This window comes from Aptenodytes patagonicus, chromosome 15, assembly GCF_965638725.1.
Source record: "Aptenodytes patagonicus chromosome 15, bAptPat1.pri.cur, whole genome shotgun sequence".
Lineage (NCBI taxonomy): Eukaryota > Metazoa > Chordata > Aves > Sphenisciformes > Spheniscidae > Aptenodytes > Aptenodytes patagonicus.
Window position 1 is genome coordinate 7,744,576 of NC_134963.1, and position 22,584 is coordinate 7,767,159.

Sequence of the window (22,584 nt, forward strand, 5' to 3'; positions counted from 1 at the left end):
TCTGTAGGATTTTTCTTGTAGCTATGACTTTGGGCAGTCAGGGAAGGGAGAGATGAGTTGTTCTGTGTTCAGTGATATTTCCCCTGTCAGGTATAACGGCTCCTCCACTCTGCCAAGCGTGTTCTTTGGGGCAGGAGCTAGGAACCAGTTTCTTTAGGATGATGATCCTTGCAGGGTGCTGTGCTGCTTTTGAAGGTGGCCGAAGCAGGAGCACTGCAGGGACTTGTGGCTGGACTGGCAACTTGGGAGACACAGTAAATGAGAAATGGGTTGGCTTTCATTCAGGCTGGCAGTGCACTTTGCCAGGGAGCACTGGGGTGCTTCTCCTCGCCTCTTAGGCAGTCAGCCCTTCTGAACGCAGGCTAGTGCTGTCAAGTATGGCACTTGTATGCTTCCTGGCTCTAGAAGTATTTTTATTATCCTCAAGCATGGCTTGACTGGCTTGTTGACAGCGACCAGATAGACCCTTGTCACATGAGCATTTCAGAACAAAACCGGCACGAAAAGAGGTGGTGGGACAGCTGTGAGTGCCTGTGTGCACCAGGCCATCTTCTTTGTAAGAGTTAACATCCATCTGCTTGGTACTTTTGGGGAATTAATAGTGCGTTGGATAGTGAGTGGCTATCAGAGCATCTGTGGCATGGGGAAGGGGAGTGAGAGAACAATTTCCAAGCATCCTGGGAGTATCCAAGCTCACAGCCCAGAAGGCCAACTGTGTCCTGGGCCGCATCAAAAGCAGCGTGGCCAGCAGGTCGAGGGAGGGGATTCTGCCCCTCTACTCCGCTCTGGTGAGACCCCACCTGCAGTACTGTGTCCAGCTCTGGAGCCCTCAGCATAAGAAAGACACAGACCTGTTGGAGCGGGTCCAGAGGAGGGCCACAAAAATGATCAGGGGGATGGAACAGCTCTCCTATGAAGAAAGGCTGAGAGAGTTGGGGTTGTTCAGCCTGGAGAAGAGAAGGCTTTGGGGAGACCTTACTGCAGCCTGTCAGTACTTAAAGGGGGCTTATAAAGAAGACGGCGGCAAACTTTTTAGCAGGGCCTGTTGCGACAGGGCAAGGGGGAATGGCTTTAAACTAAAGGGGGGTAGATTTAGACTAGATATAAGGAAGAAATTTTTTATGCTGAGGGTGGTGAAACACTGGCCCAGGTTGCCCAGAGAGGTGGTGGATGCCCCATCCCTGGAAACATTCCAGGTCAGGTTGGACGGGGCTCTGAGCAATCTGATCTAGCTGAAGATGTCCTTGCCCACGGCAGGGGGGGGTTGGACTAGATGACCTTTACAAGGTCCCTTCCAACCCAAACTATTCTATAATTCTGATTTAAGGCAGCCAAACCAGCTGCAAATGCTCTATAGAAGTGGCACAAGAAAAGACTCTCCCCTACTCATGGATGGATGTGTGGCCTGAAGAATGCCTCTCCCTTTCCAGCAAGAAAACTCCCCTCAAATAGTTAAAACAGTCAGTGACGTGCTCAGCTGAATGAGGAGCCCTGCAAGGATATCTGTCAACAGACGCAGAAGGCTCTCGCCACTGCAGCTGAAGGTCCCATTAGCAACCAAATCATTGTTTCCCTGGTAATCTGCTATTGCTTTCCACTTATCAACGCTTAATCCCCTTTTAAACAAATTGCTGTAGCAGTACTGGCTGATTCAGCGAACAGGGTCAGCCCAAGTTGGGTGCAGCAGGCTCTTAGCAATGAGATAGGGCGTATTTAATGTGAAGCTGCTCCCACCTCTGCCGGTGTTGAGGGGGCTGTACCAGTGCCCGTGGTGCAGGTCCCATTCTCCCTGTGGAATGTTTGTGTTCAAAGCGGGGCCGGAGAAACGGTTGCCCCTCGGGCCCTTCTGTTCCAGCCCCAAGAGCAGCTCCCCGCCCCCCCCCCCCCGGCTTCCTACCCTGTGCCAGGGCTTTCCTGGCGCTGCTTTGCTCCCTTGCAGTTGGACGGCAGGCTGGCTGGCCGGCCCCCGGCATGTCCTACCTCCCTGGCGGACAGGTAGCCGAGGAAGAGCTACGAAAAGGCACGTTGGATGAAGGGAGGAGCAGGCTTGAGCCTGGCTGCAAGCTGGGTGGGGAGAAGAGGGCAGACCCCGAGGGATGGTGTCCTGGTGGTGAGAAAGGATCTTTGCTGCTGAGTTAAAGGCAGGTTTTCTGATGCCTCATCATCCACACTTTCCTCTCTTTCCTCCAGCCTGGGAGGCAGTGACCGTGGCTCCAAGCCAGACACAGCCAAGGTGCGCCCTGATGCGCAGAGGGGTTCTCCTCCTTGGACTGGGCCTCTCCTTCCTGCTCTGGGGGCTCCTGCTGCTCTGCGCAGACTGTAGCCCCCAGCCCTCTTGGGCCTACGAGATAGTCATTCCAAGGAAACTTGGCCGCAAGGCAGGGAAAGCCAGCCAGGATGAAGTGTTCTATATCATCAGCATTCAGGGGGTAAATTACACGATTCACCTCAGGCAGAAAGACGTCGTAATAAAAAATTTCCCTGTATTCACTCGTGACTCCCGAGGGGAAATCGTGGTCCAACAGCCCCACGTGCCAGCAGATTGCTATTACCATGGCTACGTGGAAGGCATCCCGGACTCTGCAGTGACTCTGACTACCTGCTCTGGGCTCAGAGGACTGCTGCAGATTGGAAACTCGAGCTACAGCATCGAGCCCCTGGCAGCTTCTACCGTGGCTGAGCATCTTCTGTTGCGGAGAGAGGAGGCAGTTCCTGGAACAGTGATGTACAAAATGCCCAGTGAAGGTGGACAATTTCCAGGTCCTGGTACAGCAACAGGGCAGTTCCAGCCCCGGAGGCACACGTGGTATTTGGAGCTCCTTGTCGTGGTGGACAAGGAAGGGTTTGACGCCTTTGGCAGAAGTATAACTAATGTGACACTGGAAGTTATTGAAATAATCAATCTGGTGGATGGACTGTTTTATTCTTTCCGCCTTCGTGTTTTGATAACTGCACTAGAGGTTTGGGTGGAGAAGAACCCTATCAGTGTTACCAAAAACATAACCAAGGTCCTTCATAATTTTAATCTTTGGCGGAAGCAGCAAAGCCTTATGTACGCCGTGCATGACGTGGGGTGTCTATTTGCCTCGATGGACTTTGATCGCGGTATGAGAGCATTGCATGCAGGCGACAAATCCAACTTTGCCAGTGCATGTGATAGAAAACACGCCTCTGCTGTTGTATCGTTTGCAAAACAGCCTTACATGGACACTGCTGTCCATGTCGCTCGTGCGTTAGGGCATGTCCTTGGCATGGAGCACGATGACAGATACTGCAGATGTGGAAACACCTCTAAATGCATCATGAGCGCACACGGCACAGTGAACTATCAATTCAGCAACTGCAGCAAAAAGCACTATTTTGATTTTATAGCATCAGGGCAAGGATTCTGCCTTAATAACGCCCCAGAATCAGTAATGACGTTTGCAGTGCAGCGCTGTGGGAATGGTGTTCTGGAGGTTGGGGAAGAGTGCGACTGTGGCTCAGAAGCACAGTGTAAATTGGACCTTTGTTGTGACAATACCTGTCAAAAAAAAAAAGGAGCCATTTGCACTTCTGGAGGCTGCTGTAAGAATTGCAAACCTCTTCCAGAAGGAGAAGTGTGTAGGGAGAGTACCAGTCCGTGTGACCTGCCTGAGTACTGCAACGGGACATCTGAGCATTGCCCAGCAGATGTGGCCAAGCAAGATGGGACTGTGTGCGCTGAGGATGGGTACTGTTATTCAGGCAAATGCCAATCTCGCGCATTACAGTGTATGAGTATCTTTGGCAAGGAAGCAAAGCCTGCTCCACTACCATGTTTCCAGGAGGTGAACATGAAAGGGGATCGGTTTGGCAATTGCTGGGGAGATGGGGCAGATGTCAACTTTCAGAAATGTAAGCTAGAAAATGTCCTGTGTGGGAGGGTGCAGTGTACAAATGTTAGACGTCTGCCTCAGCTGGAAGATCACACAACCATCATTCAAACCCCGGTGGGCGATACCTGGTGCTGGGGCACAGACTACCACCTGGGCGTGGACATTCTGGATGCTGGAGTCATTAAGGATGGCATGCAGTGCGGTGAGAAGAAGATCTGCATTAATCGGACGTGTGTCCCTGAGGAGAAGTACTTGACATCCCGCTGTTTTGCCACAAGAACATGCAGAGGAAAAGGCATCTGCAACACTAGAGGAAACTGCCACTGTGACAACGGCTGGGCACCTCCCTACTGCCAATTTATTGGCTTTGGAGGAAGCATTGACAGTGGGCCTACACCGGTCACTAAAAAGGGGCTTTTTAGGTTCATCATTGGGATTACCGTAATAACTGTTGCTGTTCTGGCGCTCGCAGCACTTGTCATTGTGCACGTGAGAAAGCTCAGAGTAACCCAAGCATTGAACAGACTTGTTGGATGCCTTTGGTCTAGACAACAGGCTCCTGAGGAGGATGCGAAGGACCAGGTGGAAGAAGATGGCTCAAAACCAGCTGAGGGTCAAAACTCCCCTGTGTAGGGCTTCACGTGGCAGCAGTGGAAAGCTGGACTCAGTCAGTCACTAGGTTCAGACTCCAGCTGCAGTGGACTCATTTAAAATTGATCTAGATGCAAGTGTAGAGTTAGGGGACCTAGTTTTTATTCTGTAGAATAGCAGAATTAAATTGTTTTGCTTGACCTCACTCCGTAGGAGAAAAAAAAGTCATTGACAAAAATGACAGGGGCGCTCGGGTTAATTTAAAATCTGCCTGCTGGTTTACACTGACAGACACAGGCTGAGCAAGGAGGATCCCGGGGTGGCTGAGGCAGAGCCTTTTGCAAGGCAAGAGCGGCGCTCATCTCTCAGCCCAGAGCATGGGGGTCTGCAGCAGCGAGTCCCCCGCTCCACTAGTCCCACAGTCCCCAAAGGACACCTGCTCTTCCCTCCGAGCAAAGAAACTTCTGGGTCGCAGACCCTCCACTACAGCTCAGAGGAAGGGGTTCAAACTGTCCACACCACTGTATAGGACTGTCTCCACACCCTATAGCCACCTCCTCTGGAACCAGGGTCCCAGGTGGCGTGCCCACCTCCGAGCCCGTCCTGGGCATACCTGAGCACCTCTGCGGCACTGCAGCCTAGGAACAAACACGAGCTGCTGAAAATATCAGGGGGTGTTAAGCAAGAGACAGGAGGAGGGAAGAAAGGGCTCTGAGGCTTGATTACAGGAGAAAAAGATGTGGAAAGAAGAGGGGAAAAAAAAAATTCATTACTGCTCACGCCAGTGGCCTCTGTGAAAACTACAAAGCTGGCAGGATCATTTCGACAGGAGCTTGCAGGAAGGCTTTGAGCAGGTAAAGAAACCGTCGGCAGCATCCGATCCCCGCCAGGCTGAGCTGACAAAAAACCCAGGCTGCTGCGGAGGTGTCTGCAAGCTGGGAGCAGCGGGTGCAGGAGCAGCTCTGAAGCAGAACAGGGATGGTGCAAAAAAAGAAAACTTCAGCACTTCCCGAAGAAGCAGATGAATGCTGGGGAGCAGGAGTGCTTCGTGCTGGAAGAGGGAATTTACCCCACTGGAATGGGCTATTGCTCACCTCCAGGTAGACCTGGTTAATGATAAATTGAGAGCTGCAGACGTTGCTGCCTGCCAGTGCTCACGTGTACCTATGAAATGTGTTTTTCTGTTTATAACAAGCCGTGCCTGACACCCAGCAGGCACAGGCCAGGCGTGCGGGGGTAACCACCGACCCATGAATGCCCTGTGGGTGGTGTTTGCAGCAGGAGTCTCCAAAGAAAATATTAGAACTTCAGTATACAGGCATATAATTTAGAAATAACTAACTATACATATATTGGGGGTGCACAGTCAGGAAATTTTTATTGATAGGGGTGTGTGATTAAGAAAAATGTCTGGAGCCCGCTGGGTTACAGACTGGTGAAGGAGGTGAGGCAGTGGCCAAGGGGCATCAACATTTGTAAAGTTAATTTGCTGTGGGGAGCGTTATTGTGGTTAATTCTCAAATTCATGATCCACAGGCAATCTTTGGGCAGGGGTCTCCCCTTGGGGAGGAGGAGGAGGAGGGGGTGGTGAGGATGCATGGCTCCCCAAATCTCACTGAGTGGCAGGGGAGCGGCTGTGAAGATCAACCGCAGCTCCCTGGCCGTGACGGCCACCCCACAGTGCCCCGGTGAGGGAAGCACAGCGGGGATAGGTGCCCTTCATCCCTGTCACCCCACAGGAGTACCCATGGCCCCCGTGCCACAGCCTCGCTCCACCCGGCCCCGTGTCACAGCCGGCAGGCAGGGGCGGCAGTGCTTCCAGAACCTTCTCAAGGGGCACTGAGGGGAACAGCTGCACCTCGGGGCAGCAGGGTGGCACACACCTTTGCTGGGTCCTGTGCAAGCCCTGAGGGGACAGCTCCAGCACGGCCACCGCCTGAGCGCCTCAAGGGAGAGAGGGTCAAGATGTCCGTGCGAGGGTTGGCAGGACCCTCCCCAAGGTGTCTTACCACCATTTTGAAGGCGTTGGCGATGAGATGGCTCCAGGTGTGTCATGGCGGCCGGGGGAAAGCCCCGCTCCTCAGGCTGGGAGTCTGGGCAGCATTGGTGGCATGTCTCCTCCCCAGGGCGGGCAGCCATCATCCACCACTGGGCTACGCTGTCCATGAGATAGTCCGGCCTAGGAAACTGGCCCCCAGGGCGGGAAAAGCTGCGGGGGAAGAAGTGTCCTACATCCTCAGGGTAGAGGGGGAGAACCGCGTCATCCACCTCACGCAGAAGAGAGGACTTCTGGTGAAAAACCTGCCGGTCATCACATACAGCCCCAGGGGGGCAAGAGTGGTGGAGCAGCCCCATATCCCCAAGGAGTGCTTCTACCTGGGCTACGTGGAAGGCAGCCCCGGCTCCCTCGCCACGCTGAGCACCTGCTCGGGTCTGCGGGGGCAGCTGGAAATCGGGAACCTGAGCTACGGCATTGAACCTGTGCCGGGGTCCCTCACCTTCCAGCACCTTCTCTATCGGCGAGAGAAGACCCAGAACAAGCCCTTGATGTGCGGATTGACGGATGAGGTGATCCAAAACCAGCCGGGTGGGATGGCAGCTAAAACAGCCTTAGGAAAGCATGACTTGTCTCAGAGACTGAAGCACACCGTGTACGTTGAGATATTTGTCGTGGTGGACCACTATCTGTTTTCCTTCCAAGGGAGCAATGAGACCTCTGTGATGCTTCTGGTTACAGATACAATCAATTTATCTGAAACATACTACTATCCTCTGAACATTCGCATCTGCCTGATTGGGCTGGAGATCTGGACGCACAGCAACTTCATCAAGTACAGCCAGGATATAAAAGAAGTTCTTAAAAATTTTAACGACTGGGGAAATAGGGATCTTTCTCAGAGGATGAAATACGACATTGCACATTTATTTACTTACATGGACTTTGGACTAATTGTTGGGCTGGCGTATGTAGGTAGCATCTGCCACCCCGGTTATCAATCAGGTGTTGTCTCACATATACGGAGAGATTTCATAACCTTTTCAATTATTTTTACTCATGAGCTGGGTCACAACCTGGGGATGGAGCACGACAAAAAGGAGTGTGTGTGCGGAGAAGCCACCAAGTGCTACATGACGGGAGACTCGCTCGACGGTGCCAAGGCTTTCAGCAACTGCAGCCGGCAGAGCTATTTAGACCTGATCGGCAGAGGGGATGGCGACTGCTTGCACAACATCCCAGAGCCCCACAGACTCTTCTATTTTAAGCATTGTGGCAACAAGGTGATCGATGAGGGAGAGCAATGTGACTGTGGGGGGCTGCAGGACTGCCGAGGCAATCCCTGCTGTCACCAGAACTGCAGGCTGAAGCCAGGGGCCGTCTGCTCCATCGGGCAATGCTGTCAGAAATGCCACCTTCGTGCTGCAGGACACAAGTGCAGGTCAGAGGCGGACGAGTGCGACTTGCCTGAATATTGCAATGGGACTTCCGAGTGGTGCCCGGAGGATTTGCATGTGCACGACGGGACGCCATGCAGTGATGACGGCTACTGCTACCGCGGGAAATGTGCAACCTATGACAACCTGTGCCGAAAAGTCTTTGGGAAGGAAGCTCGGGGTGCTCCAGAAAGCTGCTTCAAAAAGCAGAACATAAAAGGGGATCGATTTGGCAACTGTGGCGGCGATGGGAGCAAAGTTGCTTTTGTGGGATGTAAACCCCAAAACGCTCTGTGTGGAAGGCTGCAGTGTGCCAATGTGAAGAGGATACCCATTCTGGAGGGGTCTGAAACCATCATTCAGATGCCAGGGCCTGAGGATTGGTGCTGGGGCACAGCCTACCATGCCAGTATCGATACTCCTGATATCGGAGGAGGGCTTGATGGCACCAGATGTGGGCCAAAAAAGATCTGTATTAACAAGACATGCACAGATGCCATGGTCAGGACGAAGTGCAATGGGAATGTTTTGTGCAGGGGGAAAGGGGTTTGCAACAACCTCGAACACTGCCACTGTGAAGCTGGCTGGGCTCCTCCGGACTGCCAGTTCCACGGCCTGGGAGGGAGTATGGACAGTGGCCCTCCACCACCTCTCATGATGTCCATGGTGGAGGTTGTCCAAAATAAAGTGTTTGGGGCAGTAATTGGGATCACAGTTCCCATTGCCCTTGTTCTGATTGCTCTCCTCATCGCTGTAACCAAATACAGAAAGGCAATAGCTGCGTTTTTCAGTACAAGTTTAGCCACAGAGAGAAGTGAGACTCCTGCAGATGAGGAGCCGAGTATGGAAGAAGAAGAAGATGTTTAAAAAAAATTAAAGCAGTGGGAAACCCACCAGCTGAGGTTTGGAAAGCACTACAAGCCCCGTGGGTATGCCCCTGAAGCTGGACAGCTAGTTCCAGGAGATTTTCCACAAGGTGATTTACACGACGTAACTGTGTAAACTGTATGGAAGTTAATTACACAAAACTTGAGTATTTCCTCTTCTTGTATTACGTACTATGTAAAGAAATTTGGGTTGGACCCAAAAAGTGAAGCTGTTAGAAAATAGAGTGTAAAAGTTAGAGAGTTGTTTTCAATGCAGCTAAAGATCTGTTTTATTTTCTATAGAACGGTAGGACCTTAGTAAATAATTCACTTGAGCATCTAGAAGAGTATAGACAGATTCATGCAAAGTCCTGCTCACCTGGTTCAGGAGAGATGCTCCACCGGGTCAAAGAAGCTTATTTTTCTGAGTATTGTAGCTGAGCAGGAGTTGGCATGAAGAACAGAAGGGAAATGTGCAAAAAGTCGAGGCACGGAAGTGAGCACTGTTTTTTTTATGCCGCTTTGCAATTTTTCATTCCTTGCAGTTGGCTATTAGTATGGTACATGTTCTTATTTTTATAGTGAATTAAAAGTCAGAGATTGAAAAATATTCACCTTTGCTTTACTGTTAATTTGTAATGGCAAATACTTAGAGAAGTAAAACATCCTTTGACCACCTACCCTCAAAGGAGCTGTACCAGATCTCTGAGCTGTTACATATCATTTGCTGCATTTCTAGAGATATTTCCATAAGGAGAAAGTCTGTACTAAAGATTTACCATGTTTAAAGAATCCATTTACAATCCATACAAACCTGTTAAATAAATAACTATCATCTTCACTAAAAGTGTCTCCGACAGCTCTGCTCAGGCAGAGCTAGCTTTCCTGCTGGCGAGACAGTTCGCAGCAGACAGCCTGATACCGGGTCTGGCTGACATTGCTAAAACACGACAAGGTCTCGTTAGGACACTGCCTGTTCTCCTTTGACGCAGGGATTCATCAGAGCAGGGTGGACGTGGACCCCTCTGTGTCCGGCGGGCTGGCGGGGAGTGTGCTGGCATAGAACTTCTTCTGGGAGCGCAAGAGAGGAGTCTGAGTGTCAACGTCCCTGCAGGCGTTGCGTTTGAGGGAGAGGAAGATGTGCTGTGTCCAGCCGTACACGATGCAATTCAGAAGCCCCTGGGAAGCTGCTGTCAGAGCCTGGGAGAGACCACAGGGGAGATCAGGGCTCTCTTGTCAGCCAGCACTGCACAGCACTCCACGGCTCCCTACCAGGCTGTCAAACCTGGCACGTTATGCCAAGCCTCCCACTTCCAGCATGATTTTATCTATCCGCATCCCCACGTGACATAGGAATCTCACGGTTATTTTAATAATCTTTGCTAAATGCTGCCTTGGGCACATCAAGCAGCTGGGCAAGTGTCGTGGAGGAATTGCATTTGGAGACTTTCACAGAAAGGGAATAAACTAACTGATTTCTGGGGATCCCTTCTAGTCCTATTTTCTACAATTTCCATGGTGCTGTGCTTTTGGTTACTGAGACCTTTTTGAGCCTGTGAAAAACATAAAACAACTAACAAAGATCTTTGCCAACGAAAAGCATAAATCAATCAGACTTATGATCTTTGTGGCTACAAACATGCTTTGTCTAGCAGAGATTAGAAACAGGCAAACACTCATTTCTCTGTTGAAGCAGAGAAGGCAAAACACAGGAGGTTGCAGAGGAAGACTTTTACCTGTAGAATTAGAAGAGCCATGTAGATTTTGCTGTTTGTTGACACTGTCAGCTTCAGTATTCCAAGGAGTACAGCTGTGAAAAGGGATGGACAAGAGGGCATTGCTTTAACCCCACCTCCCTGGAATTTCATTGCCAGGCACTATGTCTTAGGAGAATGTTGTGAAAATAACTCAGCTCTCTACTAACCTGGGGCCCAGCAGCAGAAAAATGCGATGGGGTAAAAAACCACTCGTTGTTCCACCGTTTTAATCATGGCCCACTGCTGATCCCCCAGGAATCCTGTGGAGTTTACGAACCTTTTGTACAAACCTCGGGCTTGACTGAGTATAACCTAAAAAAGAACAAGCATACATCGTTGTTGGTATTTTGTGCACATGCTCCGATCTGGCTTGTTCATCTAGGACAGAGTATTCCATGGTTTTTTTAGCCAAAACCTCATTTCAATCTATCAAACCTTTTCAAGCAACAGTGTGCTCCCGGGGGCAGAGCAGTTGCTTTGTACATGATCTTTTCTGAACTGAAGACTCTGAATTGATTTGGGCTCTTGTTGACCCATGCAGTAGGTGATCTCTGCTGCCATGCTCTGAGCCTTCTCTACCTGCTAAATCCTTTTTGGGATGGGTTGACAGAACACAGGACTCCAGATGGATTTTTATGGTGGCACAATGATATTTTCTCTCCCCGACCACCCCTTCGAAAAGGGAAGCAGCACCACACAGTTCTTCCCCTGATATTGCCTGCCCGCTGGTACCACCCAAGCAAAAGATGAAAAAGGGCAAATCTTCTCACACTGATCATCTGGGTGCAACGGCTAGTGTGCAAGGACTCTATTTCTTACCAGAATTGCTACGAAGCTGATCAGAAAGGAAATGAGGAAGACCCCGATGCCATAGAAATGCATCGCATGGCAAACAGAGCCACTCAGGGTTTGCGGCTCGTTGGTGGGCATGGCTATTTCTGTGTGCATCAAGAGACATCTGTGGGGAGAAAAGGAACAGCCTGAGCTCCTGCCGTGACTCATAAGCAGTGGGGCTGCTTCAGAGAGACGCGTGAAGCTTACCCATGCTTCTGGCTGAAGTTCTGGTAGCAATTACTGCTGTTGCCCAGGCAAAACACAGGCACCATGAGAAGGAAAGGGATCAGGCTAAGAGGAGAAAGGACAACGGCACAGTTACTAGTTCTTGCACTGCACTGCTCCCATCCCCAACCAAACACTACTTGGTTTTTCTCCTGTCACTATAGAGGACTTAAAAATTGTTTTTAGTGACACTGCTCTGGAAGAGTATTTTATCCCCTTTACTGACTTCTGCACTTTCATTCATGCAGGCAATACATTGGTAAAGGGAGCACTTTCTGAAAAACTACATATAGCTAATATAGTTTTTTATATATATATATATATATATATATATATATATATAACTAACCCGGTTGGAGAAAGGCCCTTACATCCAAAACCTCTTACTCTGAGTTTGTTGGGTCACTCTGCTGTTACTGATGAGCTTTACAGGTTTTAGTAAAACTTGCTTCAAAATAAGTAGGAAGCAGAGATCAGCACACTACAGTTTACCAAAACCACATCATTTTGCCAGAGAGAATTAAATCTTACCTAGACGAGATAGTTGCTATTCGGCCGATGCAACTTGCATATTCTACAACCTGCAAAATCCAAAGAGCTTAATTAAATTATCATTTCCCTACAGCCACTGGTTCACAGGAACCAGCTCCCAGGGAGCACTTCAGCAGCTGAGGGTTCTTCAAATGCTGATTAATCCCCAGACCGAGCACAAATGTTTGTTTCCACTTTCCACTGAATCAACACCGCCGAGTTCAGTCTGTGCTGATTTGCAACAGGAACAACCGATGCTTCCACCCGCTTACCGCCTTGTTCTCCTTCAAGACTAGAGGATTTGAGAAGGGAACTTGGAACTGGACAAGGAGCAGACACTTGATGAGCTCTCTGGTGTAACTTACTCATTTTTTGTACTGCTTATTCACTTAACCTGGCCCTGTTCCTCAAAACCTTTATGTTCTGGTGAAGAAATGCAGGCAATTTGGAGTGTCCTGGTATCTGCTCACCAGGAAATGTACTTTGGCAGCTGGCATCCACACACCAGCTACGACAATACAACGCGGGCACAGCTGTAGTGGTGGGGAATTATGGTAGGTGTTGTGGTTTGAATGGGAGTCCAGCAAGAAGGAAACCAGTCCCACAAGTGGATCCAAACCCTATGGACAAGAGCCCTTGAAATATAGACTGATCTGCCCAGCCTGCTGCTCCCGAACCGACAGATGGAATATCTGGGATACAAAGTTTGCTGTGCACAGCAAATGTCTGGGGAAGAAAAAGGCTATATACGGAAATGGGGCTCATGGGTTCAATGGGAAGAGCTGCATAAGGAAGCTGTCATCTGGCAGCAATACATCAGGAGCAACACACCGGTTACAGCGATGGTGGTGCCTCACTGTTTAGCCAGGCGTGAGGAATGAAACAACTGCAAGGAGAGATTTTGGTCATGCGATATGTGAAGTGTTTGTTTAGCCTGCAACGCAGAGAGTATTTTTCTGAGTACTATGTCCTTGTTCCTTGGTTCCCAGCGATTACACTGGTTCCCCAAAGGGCTTTTGTAAAGGCCAGCGATGATGAAATGAGGACTGGCCACTGTTCACAGAGCCAACTGGTCCTTTTATCACTAGCTCACTTCCGTCACACCTCCTATCTCAAATCTTACAATACTTACTGACACTCTCGAACGCTGTATGACACCTGGGAAGGACGGAAATTGTCAGTCCTCAGTTCCAGGCTGTCCAGGCACCCCCTGCTTTCCTGTCCCCTCTGCCATGCACTGGCAGAAGGCAGTGACAGCAACAAACCAGCTACTCAGCTGGTGCAAATTGCTGTTCTTCTAACTGCAGAAGAACTTCACCAATACCCAGTCCTGAGCTTTTTCTGCTCTGAGGTGTATGCTGCCATTGGCCTTTGCCTGCTTTGGTTTTGCAAGCCTAATCTTTCACTGAGATCCTACAGCAGACCTAGCTGTAACGCTGCTGACAGCAGTGGGCAAGATATGTCAATTCATACAGCCGCGGGGCAGAAGGGCCTTCAAAGTCCTTGTGGTGAGATATACTGTTATGTATGCACCTCCTAAACCCCACCACAACCCCACAGGTAGACCTTGGTACCCAACAGTTGTTGCATGTCAGTCCTACTCACCTGGGGGGGCATCCTGTGAAGGTTCTGATGGTATTTCATCTTCAGGTCCATGTACAGATGCCAGGTGTAGTTGACAGTGTATAGAAAAGAGGCCACGTAGAATATCTGAGATACACAGACAGCATTTCAGTCCTATAATAATAGTTCCTGTAGCACTTTTAGTTCATCGCTGAGGAACCCAAAGCCCATGGGCCAGAGGCAGGATGCTAAACAGCAGAGTGGACTGCCAAATATGAGGGTCCCTGCACAGCCCCTGTGCTCATGTCTACTGGGTTGCAGTGGGACACCAACTGGGAAGAGCCAGGTAGAGGAGGGGTTCCCACCTTAGACTGCACAAAGGCAGCTTCACTTTGGCCCCAAACCAGGGACAGAAGAACTAATGACGGCAGACTGTCTTAAAAATACAAATCTTCGTGACTTGGCTCATTTTTTGGCCCAAATCCTGGCAACAAAGGGTTCAAAAGCACTTTGACCCTCTCTATGCTACATCCATTAGGAAACACAACACAGATTGCTTCTCACGTAATGAGCTCACTACACAGTGAATTCACGGAAACAGAAAACAATAGTATATTTAGAGAGGAACGTGGGGGCAGAGAATATCTGCACTAAGCCTGAGTTAACATCCCAAGAGCCCTTTTCTCTCCATGGGAAAAAGGAGGAAAGAAAAGATACAGAACACTGTTTCCCACAGAGAGTTTCACAGCCCTTGATTCCAGCTTGAGATGAGACCAAACATCTAAAATTTCCCGTAAAAACCCCCAAATCTTTCTTGAATTTGTTTCTGAATCCATGGATGCAGTCAAGTATAAATAGTGTTGCCTAATCATACTATATATATGCGTGTGCTGTGTTTGTTACAGGAAACACATGCTTCAGTGGCAAAGGCAAAGAGGAAGGGCTGGACAAATGAATTTTTCTGTGGATTTGCTATCCTTTGCCAAAGAGGCAAGGAGCACAGGTTTGCCGCCCTGGTATCATCTAAGCCCAGGAAAGTAGTCACTAAACAAACTTGGTCTCCTTCACTGAGATTGCAAACACTCTTGGCTGATTCAAAAGGCTGAGTCCAAGGGGCTGCTACATTGCAGTAGGAACATTACAGTGACTTTCCAGCTCATTAGATGAGGTTTAATGAGGGTTTGTTGCCCTTCTTCAATTACTTCCAGGAAAGGTCATTAAAACAGTCCACAAAGAACATTCTCTTGCACTTCAAAATGCTTTAGAGAGGCTCACAAAATGTCAGCACTGCCTTCTTTTTTGGAAGAGGGAACCAAAAGCCACTTGTGAAGTTGCCAGCAGAAAGTGAGGGAAGTTCTGCTCTCCTGAGCCCCAGCTTCGGGGCTGTGGACAGCCCTGCAGCGCTCACCATGAGGAGATAAAGCAGGGGCTGGGAGACATGAGAGTCCCTCATTATAACACTTCTGTGGGTCCCCATTGTGCTCACCAGTGTGAGCGGAGCCTGCCAGGACATTATTAGGCCACTGGAACTGAACTGGAAGAATGTGGGGGAATTGTGCAATTATAACCACAATCTCTATTCTGGACTTTATTATTGTAACGTGAAGGCAAGGCAGGGAGGAGGAGAGAACGAAGTCAAGGGACAGCAGAAGGGAGCAGTATTTACATATAATATCAACCAAGAGTCTGGGGCTGAAACAGGGAAAGTCCAAGAAACAAAGCAATCTCCTCCTTTACGACACGGTATGGATGTTAGGGGAATTCCATCCGCTGCAACGTCAGCCCTTGGTGATAAAGTGATGGTAAACGGGCCGAATAAGGCAAAATATTGACCTGCTCCTAAGGCAATCCCTTGAGACAATCACTTCACATGGACTGTGGTGTGAGTCTCTCCAAGGGCTGCCATCTGCAAACACCACTGCCTAGCAGTCCTGAGCCTGTCCTCACCCTTGTCGTTCAGTGCATTTTACATCTTCTAGGTGTTTGTGTGCAAAGAAGCCACGTGTGTTTATGAGACGCCCAGGAATGCAACCCTTGCGAGATTTCTCCGCTCAGCACAGGCATAATAGGCCCAGGAGACATTTACTCATTTCATTCGGTTACAGATCACTTATGCTCTGCAGAAACTGCTGGTTAAACCTGTTACTGGCTCCTACTTATGCACAAGGTGTTCCCACCATGCAAGGCCATTGCTGGGTGTTTAGTAAGGAGGTGTCCTGCACTGTGTCACGTGCACCGTGCAGGCACGGTTGCTATGGCAAGTGCTCCGTTTGTTTTAATTTCTCCCAGAGCAAACAGCAGCGACAGCTCTTGCCAGACGCAAGCTGGCTCTGCCACCCCGGCAGTCCTCCTGCCGGAGGTGGTCTGCTGCTGGCATGCAGGAGAGGAGCCCAGGAACCCTATGGCCGAGGTCGGGATGTGGCAGGCACCCTGCACACCCCACCACAGCACCCTGACTATCCACTGTGGGGCTGAGGCAAAGGCAAGTCCTGCAAGGACTCGCCCAAGGCCAGCTCTGCCCACCCACGCTGCCTTTCCCAGTGTGGAAGTAAAGCTCCCGACTGGCCCCCATCCTTTGCTGGTGTCCCTGAGAAGCATGGCCACAGGCTGGAAAAGCAAGGGCAGAAAAGAGCCAGAAATGCATGGGAGCATAGCATGCTCCCAGTGTCTCCGCTGAGAAATGGTGGCTTATTGTCTATATCCAACCTACTTCTCCTCTAGCAGTGCAGCCTGTCTTCCCCAGGCCATGAAAAGATCACACCAGCATTTAGAACTGTCCCCCAGGCAAAGCTGCAAGGGAAACAGCTCAGAAACACCCTCAGTCCCGCATGCTCCTTCCACCTTTCGGCTCTGAAAAGCCTCTCCCAAGCTCTTCTCATTTTCCCCTGTACCATCATCTAAAAACCATCTTTGATATTGTTCTGCATCATTCCCAAGTGGCCAAGTTACCCACACCCCACTGTTTCCTCTCCCGACGTGAACATATCGCGGTGCTTCCACAGCGGCACAGGAGAGCTAGAGAAACCAGAGATAAGCCGGGAGTGGGACAGCTGCTCCCGCCATCATGAGTATTATGGTTTTACCCACAAGAACGGCTGTTGAAACAACCCTGGGTGGCAGGCACCCATCCCCAGACACACAACAGCGTGAACGCTTCCATACCGCACACACAGCTACTTCCCTGCCCTCTCCAAGGTACATGGAGAGCCTCTCCAGCTTCAGATGCTGCTGCTCAGTGAAGACGTTTCAGTTCCCATCTGTGGGTACCATCACGCTCCCAGGGAGCTGTCCGACCCCACACGACACACACCAAGGCTCCCGACAGCCACTTGCTCTTCCCAGTCATGTTTTTGTGGGTCCTTTAAAAGGAAACTGTTAAGCCCAGAGATCACCGCTTGTGAACCACCGCTCTGGCCCAAGCTTGGCTGTATCCTGCAGAGTTTTTTGAGAGCAGTGATTTGCAAAGCCTAATGGTGAAATGGGAACTCGGTGAGACAAAAGCAAACTGTCGGGAAAACGGTATTTCACTCACTCCACTCCAATTAGTCTCCAGCACACGGAATCAGCTGGAAAGCAGCCGAATCGCTGGGGCACGAGGCTAGCCTGTGCTGACGGAACAGCCCCTGAGCATCCTTGGGATCGTTTGAGAGAGGATAGGGCCAGGTCAGCAAAAGCAGGGCTGCTTATATGAGTAACGTTGTAAGTCCGAGCTCAAGCGAATCGCAGGATGTGTCTGTTCCTGCCCGGGATGGAGGAAGCACGAAGAGGAATAGAAAAGCTGCCGTGTGAGAGGCACAGAGATCATCGTTGGCACGGGTCCAACAGGAAATAGATTAAGACCCGTCTACTCACTTTACACAAGCAACCCCAACGCAGCAACCACAAAATCCCATGCTCTCTTTGCCTTCCTCGTTGCCTCTCACAAACCAGATGTACCTAAAACCAAGCATCGTTATCTCCATTTTACACACGGGGTGAAGAGATCTGATAAGTCAGGGCCACACGGGGAGTCTCTGCCAAAGCCTGTCTAGAAACAGTCCCCCACAGCCATGCTCTGATCACCAGCGAGGCTAATTAAGGCAATGGGTGCAAAGTAACAGCATGAATGGTGATGCCAAGGCTACTCACTTGTCCTGTCGCTTGCAGGTTATAGCAGATGAGATCCTGCTTGGAGGTTGGTGTGCTATAGAGAAGCGCCCCAGCGAGCCAGCACATGCCCAGAAATAGGTCAGAGAGGCTCAGGTAGAAAAGTGGACGAACCTGAGAAAAGTGACATTAGTCAGCAGGTCTGGGCGATGGTCACAACACTCCCGTGACCACCTACAGCAGCAGCTTTACCCCCTCGTCTAGATATGCTTTCGTCCCCAAGCTCTTCTGGTAGGGTAGCTCTCCTTGCACACAAAAGCCATGCTGATTCTTGCTCTCAGGAGCTGTTCCAATGCAGATACCCTGCTCTAATCATCCTTTCTGGCACTAGCAATGTCCCAGGATCCAAAAGCAGCACCAAATCTTACAGAAAATATTTCCAAGCTCCAGAATGTTACAGTTTTGCAGAATGGGACACGTTGGCAGGGAGAAGCGATACTATTTGTTAAATCAACTGATAGAGAAATCAAACTTTTGGTAAACACAAACCCTTCTTCAGGTCTGAAATAACTTGAAACAGACATTTTTCCTTTGTGTTTCATGTCATTTCAGTTGGTGACTAAGGCTGAATCTATTTTACATGCCAGATTAATTTTCGCTATGAGAGCCTCTAGTCTCTCTGCTGCACATTGCATCTTGCTGGAACAGAGTTGCGTCTCCTCTAATGGCAGTTTCCAGCCCATTTCCAGTTTGCATGCACTGGCCAAAAGGACTGTAAACACTGTAGGAAAACATTTGTGCAAAATTCTGGCCAACATTTTCGTTGTTAGTGGGAGAGCAGACACTCTGGAAAAGCAGCCTAATTATCTAGATTCTTAATTGTAGTCTTTGGTACCTAATTTGCAGCATCCTGGAGAGAAAATGATGGCATTTTTTTCCCCTACGGGAAATTATAATGCTAAACGCAGCATGGAAACATTTCAGGAGGCCTTGATTTCAAGACTTCTTTCATGGAACTGAGCTTTTGGTGAGATTTGCCTCAATATTGTCCTTTAAGTAAATGTTTGCCACCCATTGCACTGTGTGATACTTTTCTTGTTCCCGTGAGCAACGAGAAAGAGCTTAGTAAGACTGGTAAGTGGTAAGGTAGATCTGATTGAATCAGATCTGTCCTTATGTCGTAGTTTGAGGGAGATCTGCCTGGTGTCTTCCTGGGCCGCCCACTGCCATGCAGCAGCACGGCAGGTCCTCTGCCTTCTGCAGGATTTCTCTCCTCCAACATCCTTGTCCCTTCCATATTTGTACCATCCAACCCAGCAACATGGTAAATCAAACTGCTGTTGCTAGTTAAGTATCTGGAGCTAGTTTGTACGTCATTGCATTTACGAATGCCTTTTTAAACCAGGTTTTTCCTTGCTGGTGCAGAATTGAAGCCCCGGCAGGCGGTCATAGGCATGACAGGCTGGAGACATCGTCCAGTTTGCGAGCACGGCAGGTGAAAACCAAGCAGCTCTGAAATAAGCAAAGAAGCAACTTTTGCAATCGAACACATGACCCCTTTCTCTAGCAACAAGTGTCCTTGGAGCGAGGCACCGCTGTTTGGTTGAGGAGCTATTTTGGCACAGACCTAAATAAAGAAGTAGGTGACATAGTGGTAAGTGAAAGGCAGCATGGCTCTTCCTTGCAAATGGGAAAAGAAACAAAACAAAACAAATGGTATTTATAAAATAGAGGAAGAGAATGTAAAGACGTAATGATTCAGATGAGCTGCCAGGCTGGAGCATACATGTCGATTTAGCTCACTCTGGCCATTGCCCAGGGACATCTGCCTGCACAGAACCTGTTGACATAACAGAGGAAATTCTTTGTTCGTTGCTTGCCATCATCTCTTCTGAATGATTTAGCTCAGGCTGAAGACTTTTATTCACCCGTAGAGACAGAAAACAAGCTTCAAGAATGCAATATTTGATTTCCTAGGCTGGGGGCAGGAGGGGAAGTGTTTATAACATTGTTCTCCTCCCAGCCTCCAAAGCTGTTTAAAAATAAACATTTTACTCTGGAGCCTCATGACTCGGGGAATAAGCTGCCTGTGGCAAGCTTTGATGTGTATCTCTTCCAGCCCCTTTGTTTACAAATTTCCACTTAAGACCAGAAACATGGGGACAAGGCGATGGGGAAGTTACTGAAGATTTTGCTGCTTTTGAAACACCAGCAATGGGTGTCCCCTGGCAGGAGGACACGAGCCTGGAAGCCGGATGCAGACAAGTCACTCCAGCTGGTATCCATCCCTCCTATCCGGATTTGCAGAAATAATCTGAGAAGAAACATCTGGAATTGCTTGAGCAGGAAGGGTCCATCTGTGACCCAGAGCCATGTGTGGTTCACAAGCAGCTAGAGTGCAGCTCCCAAGCCACAGCCACATCATATGACTAATAGCACAAGGGCTCCTGAGCAATGCGGGCTTCTTGCCATGGAAGTAAACGGGCCGAGGCTGCTGAGTCACACCAGGACATCTGCCAAACCCAGCTCCGTATCATACCAGAGTGGAGGACCCCAGGAGAGAACCACGTCTGGAGCTCTCCAGGTGCGGGAGATGTGACAGAGGCGGCCTTTGATGTACACCTTGTGCAGCACAAGCTCAGGCAGGTTTTTCATCCCAGCACTAAGGTGAAGTCCCAGCTTTCATTCCTCCCCGGGAATGCACGGAGATCTCCGCAGCTCATTCTCGATGTGCTGGGCAGAGCGTTTCCAGGAGGCTGGCTGCCTGGGAGCAAGACTGCCCTGCATGTTCTAAGGGGTGCAAATTTGCCCTGCAAACCTGGACTCATGTTCTCCTCCCCACCCTGCTTCATCCAACGATGTGTCAGCTGTTAGCTTGACTGCATGTCTTCCTTCTCTGGGGATAACTCACTGCATTCCCTGGAAGTCCTGTTCTCTGGGCTGCAGATCAGACCCACGACGTACAAAGAACATTGAAGACAAGGGAAGTACAAATACAGCTTTGTTACAACACAGCTCTACTGTCCTACTGCTCTTAGCCGTAACCTGTTATCTGCGTGGTCCACAGACCGGGCTGCCAGACATCTGCAAATCCTGGACAACAAACCCCAGCTTCACACATCAGCTCTGTGCACTGCCTCCGGTAAGTCCTGGACAGACAGAGGGACTGCGTGTGGACAGCAAAAGCCTGGTGGGCTTGGGATGGAGGTCTACGGTTACTGCGCATGTGCCAGCCACCTGTTCAGCATGTCTGATATAATCCCAGGCACATGGGGTTCCCTGCACACACGACCTGCACGTGTGATGCACTCAGGACGTGCCAGGCACTGTATCCATGTCAGATCTGCAGTGCACGCACTGACAGTCCCACCCCGAGGGAAGTTTGCACCCGAGTCCCACTGCTTCAGCATTAGAAATGTTCCTGGCTCCTGTGCGTGGCCAGGGTGAATCTTCCAAAGCCCCATTGCAGAGCCCAGCACAATAAACTGCTTTTCAGCCTGGTCTCTTTCTGTCTGAACTTTGCAGCGTCTTTGAGTTGTATCAGTTTTAGTAGCGCACCTGCCTGGAAAAACTACTCAGAAATACCCGAAGACAGACACCTGTAAATACATTTCCTACAGGGGCATCTCCAATTTGCACTTCAGCAGCTTTGCACCCAGCTCCTCAGCCCTCCAGGCGTTTTGCCCCACAGAGGACGACATGCTAACAAAATCGCTGTTCCCGGGATGTGTCTGAACGACTGGAGGACTTTCCCGGAGCGGCAGAAAGCGCGGGGCTAAGGAACCTGCTTCTCCCTGTGTGGGTGCAGTTCAAGGTTAGTCCCTCCAACTCATATCACAGACAAAAGGCCAAACTCTTGGCAAGCCCTTTGCCTCTCAGCTGTTAAACAAGGTTTAACCACATAAGCCTGAGACCTGCAGTTGCTCCTAGCAGAAGTGCCTGACCCACGCGGGTCTTTGCTACATGCACGACCCATCTGCAAGGTACCAACACCTTGACTTAGGGAAGGAAAAGGAGGCGCAGACCTTACCTCGGGGGACCGCACTGCATTTTGAAAGACGGCGTAGGCAATAATTGAGCTGGAACCTATAACACTGAGAAAATAAAGCACAGGTTGGAACAGGAGTACATCTGCCTCGCCGGGATAAGGGATTGCTCTTTCTCCGGAGAAAATGGTCATTGCAATAGTAACTCCATCCCGGCATCCCGGGGACGCGGGTTTAGCAGCGCGTTGTACCTGAGCACGGCCATGGTGAACTGTATCCACTGGAGAGCCGAGTATACCTGGGGAGAAGGACGGGTGCGAGCTCAGCACGACACGGCCCCACGCGCGGCGGGGAGCGCCCCACAGACACGCGAGCCGCTCTGTGCCCGCACAGACCGGGCAGCCGCGGACCGGGGGGTGCCGGGGGCAGGTCCCAGCCCGCAGCCCCCGGAGAGGAGCGGGCAGGGCTGCTGGTGCCGCAGGGCACGGAGCGGGGCGCAGGGCTGGGGAAGGGTTGGCCGGGGAGGGGATGGGGGCGAAGGGGCGCGCACGGAGGGGACGGGCAGGGTGCCGGGAAAGGGGACAGCCGCTGCCCCCGGGGGTCCCGCTGCCGGCGGGGCTCGCTCACCTCCTGCCAGCCCCCGTCCAGCCGGGCCGCCTCCGCCGGGAGGGCCATGGGTACCCGCCGCCGCCGCCGCACCGCTCCCGGGGCTGCGGTCACCGCCCGCGCTCCGCCCCGGGGCCACCCCGCGCCCGGCCCGCCCCGCGCCCCGAGCCCGGCCCCCGCCGTCGGAGCCGGCTGCGGGCAGCGCCCGGTCGTGGAGAGGAGCTGAGGGGGGCCGGAGCCCCGGGGGAAC

At 50.7% G+C, this 22,584-nt stretch overlaps 3 protein-coding genes across 4 annotated transcripts; 2 read left to right on the forward strand and 1 right to left on the reverse strand.

The window, feature by feature from the left end:
* The first annotated feature begins 1,971 nt into the window (after nucleotides 1-1,971).
* On the forward strand, nucleotides 1,972-4,490 carry LOC143167571 (disintegrin and metalloproteinase domain-containing protein 21-like). The gene is made up of 2 exons (XM_076353155.1): nucleotides 1,972-2,068; nucleotides 2,191-4,490. Exons 1-2 carry the CDS (start codon nucleotides 1,972-1,974, stop codon nucleotides 4,488-4,490), a joined length of 2,397 nt encoding a protein of 798 aa, XP_076209270.1.
* Nucleotides 4,491-6,195: 1,705 nt separating this feature from the next.
* Nucleotides 6,196-8,747, forward strand: LOC143167572 (disintegrin and metalloproteinase domain-containing protein 20-like). Its single transcript, XM_076353156.1, is given in 2 exon segments — nucleotides 6,196-6,223; nucleotides 6,226-8,747. Coding segments are annotated over 2 exon segments (2,550 nt in total).
* A 599-nt stretch (nucleotides 8,748-9,346) lies between these two features.
* Nucleotides 9,347-22,416, reverse strand: TMEM116 (transmembrane protein 116). Of its 2 annotated transcripts, XM_076352982.1 has the most exons (11): nucleotides 22,356-22,416; nucleotides 21,980-22,026; nucleotides 21,773-21,836; nucleotides 17,785-17,916; nucleotides 13,699-13,803; nucleotides 12,094-12,143; nucleotides 11,545-11,628; nucleotides 11,323-11,461; nucleotides 10,671-10,815; nucleotides 10,483-10,556; nucleotides 9,347-9,946 (listed from the first exon to the last, which is right to left on the reverse strand). In XM_076352982.1, exons 1-11 carry the CDS (start codon nucleotides 22,401-22,403, stop codon nucleotides 9,746-9,748), a joined length of 1,089 nt encoding a protein of 362 aa, XP_076209097.1. In that variant the 5' UTR covers nucleotides 22,404-22,416; the 3' UTR covers nucleotides 9,347-9,745. The 2 variants fall into 2 exon arrangements, with proteins under 2 accessions (XP_076209097.1, XP_076209098.1); XM_076352983.1 differs by lacking the exon at nucleotides 17,785-17,916.
* Nucleotides 22,417-22,584: the final 168 nt, after the last annotated feature.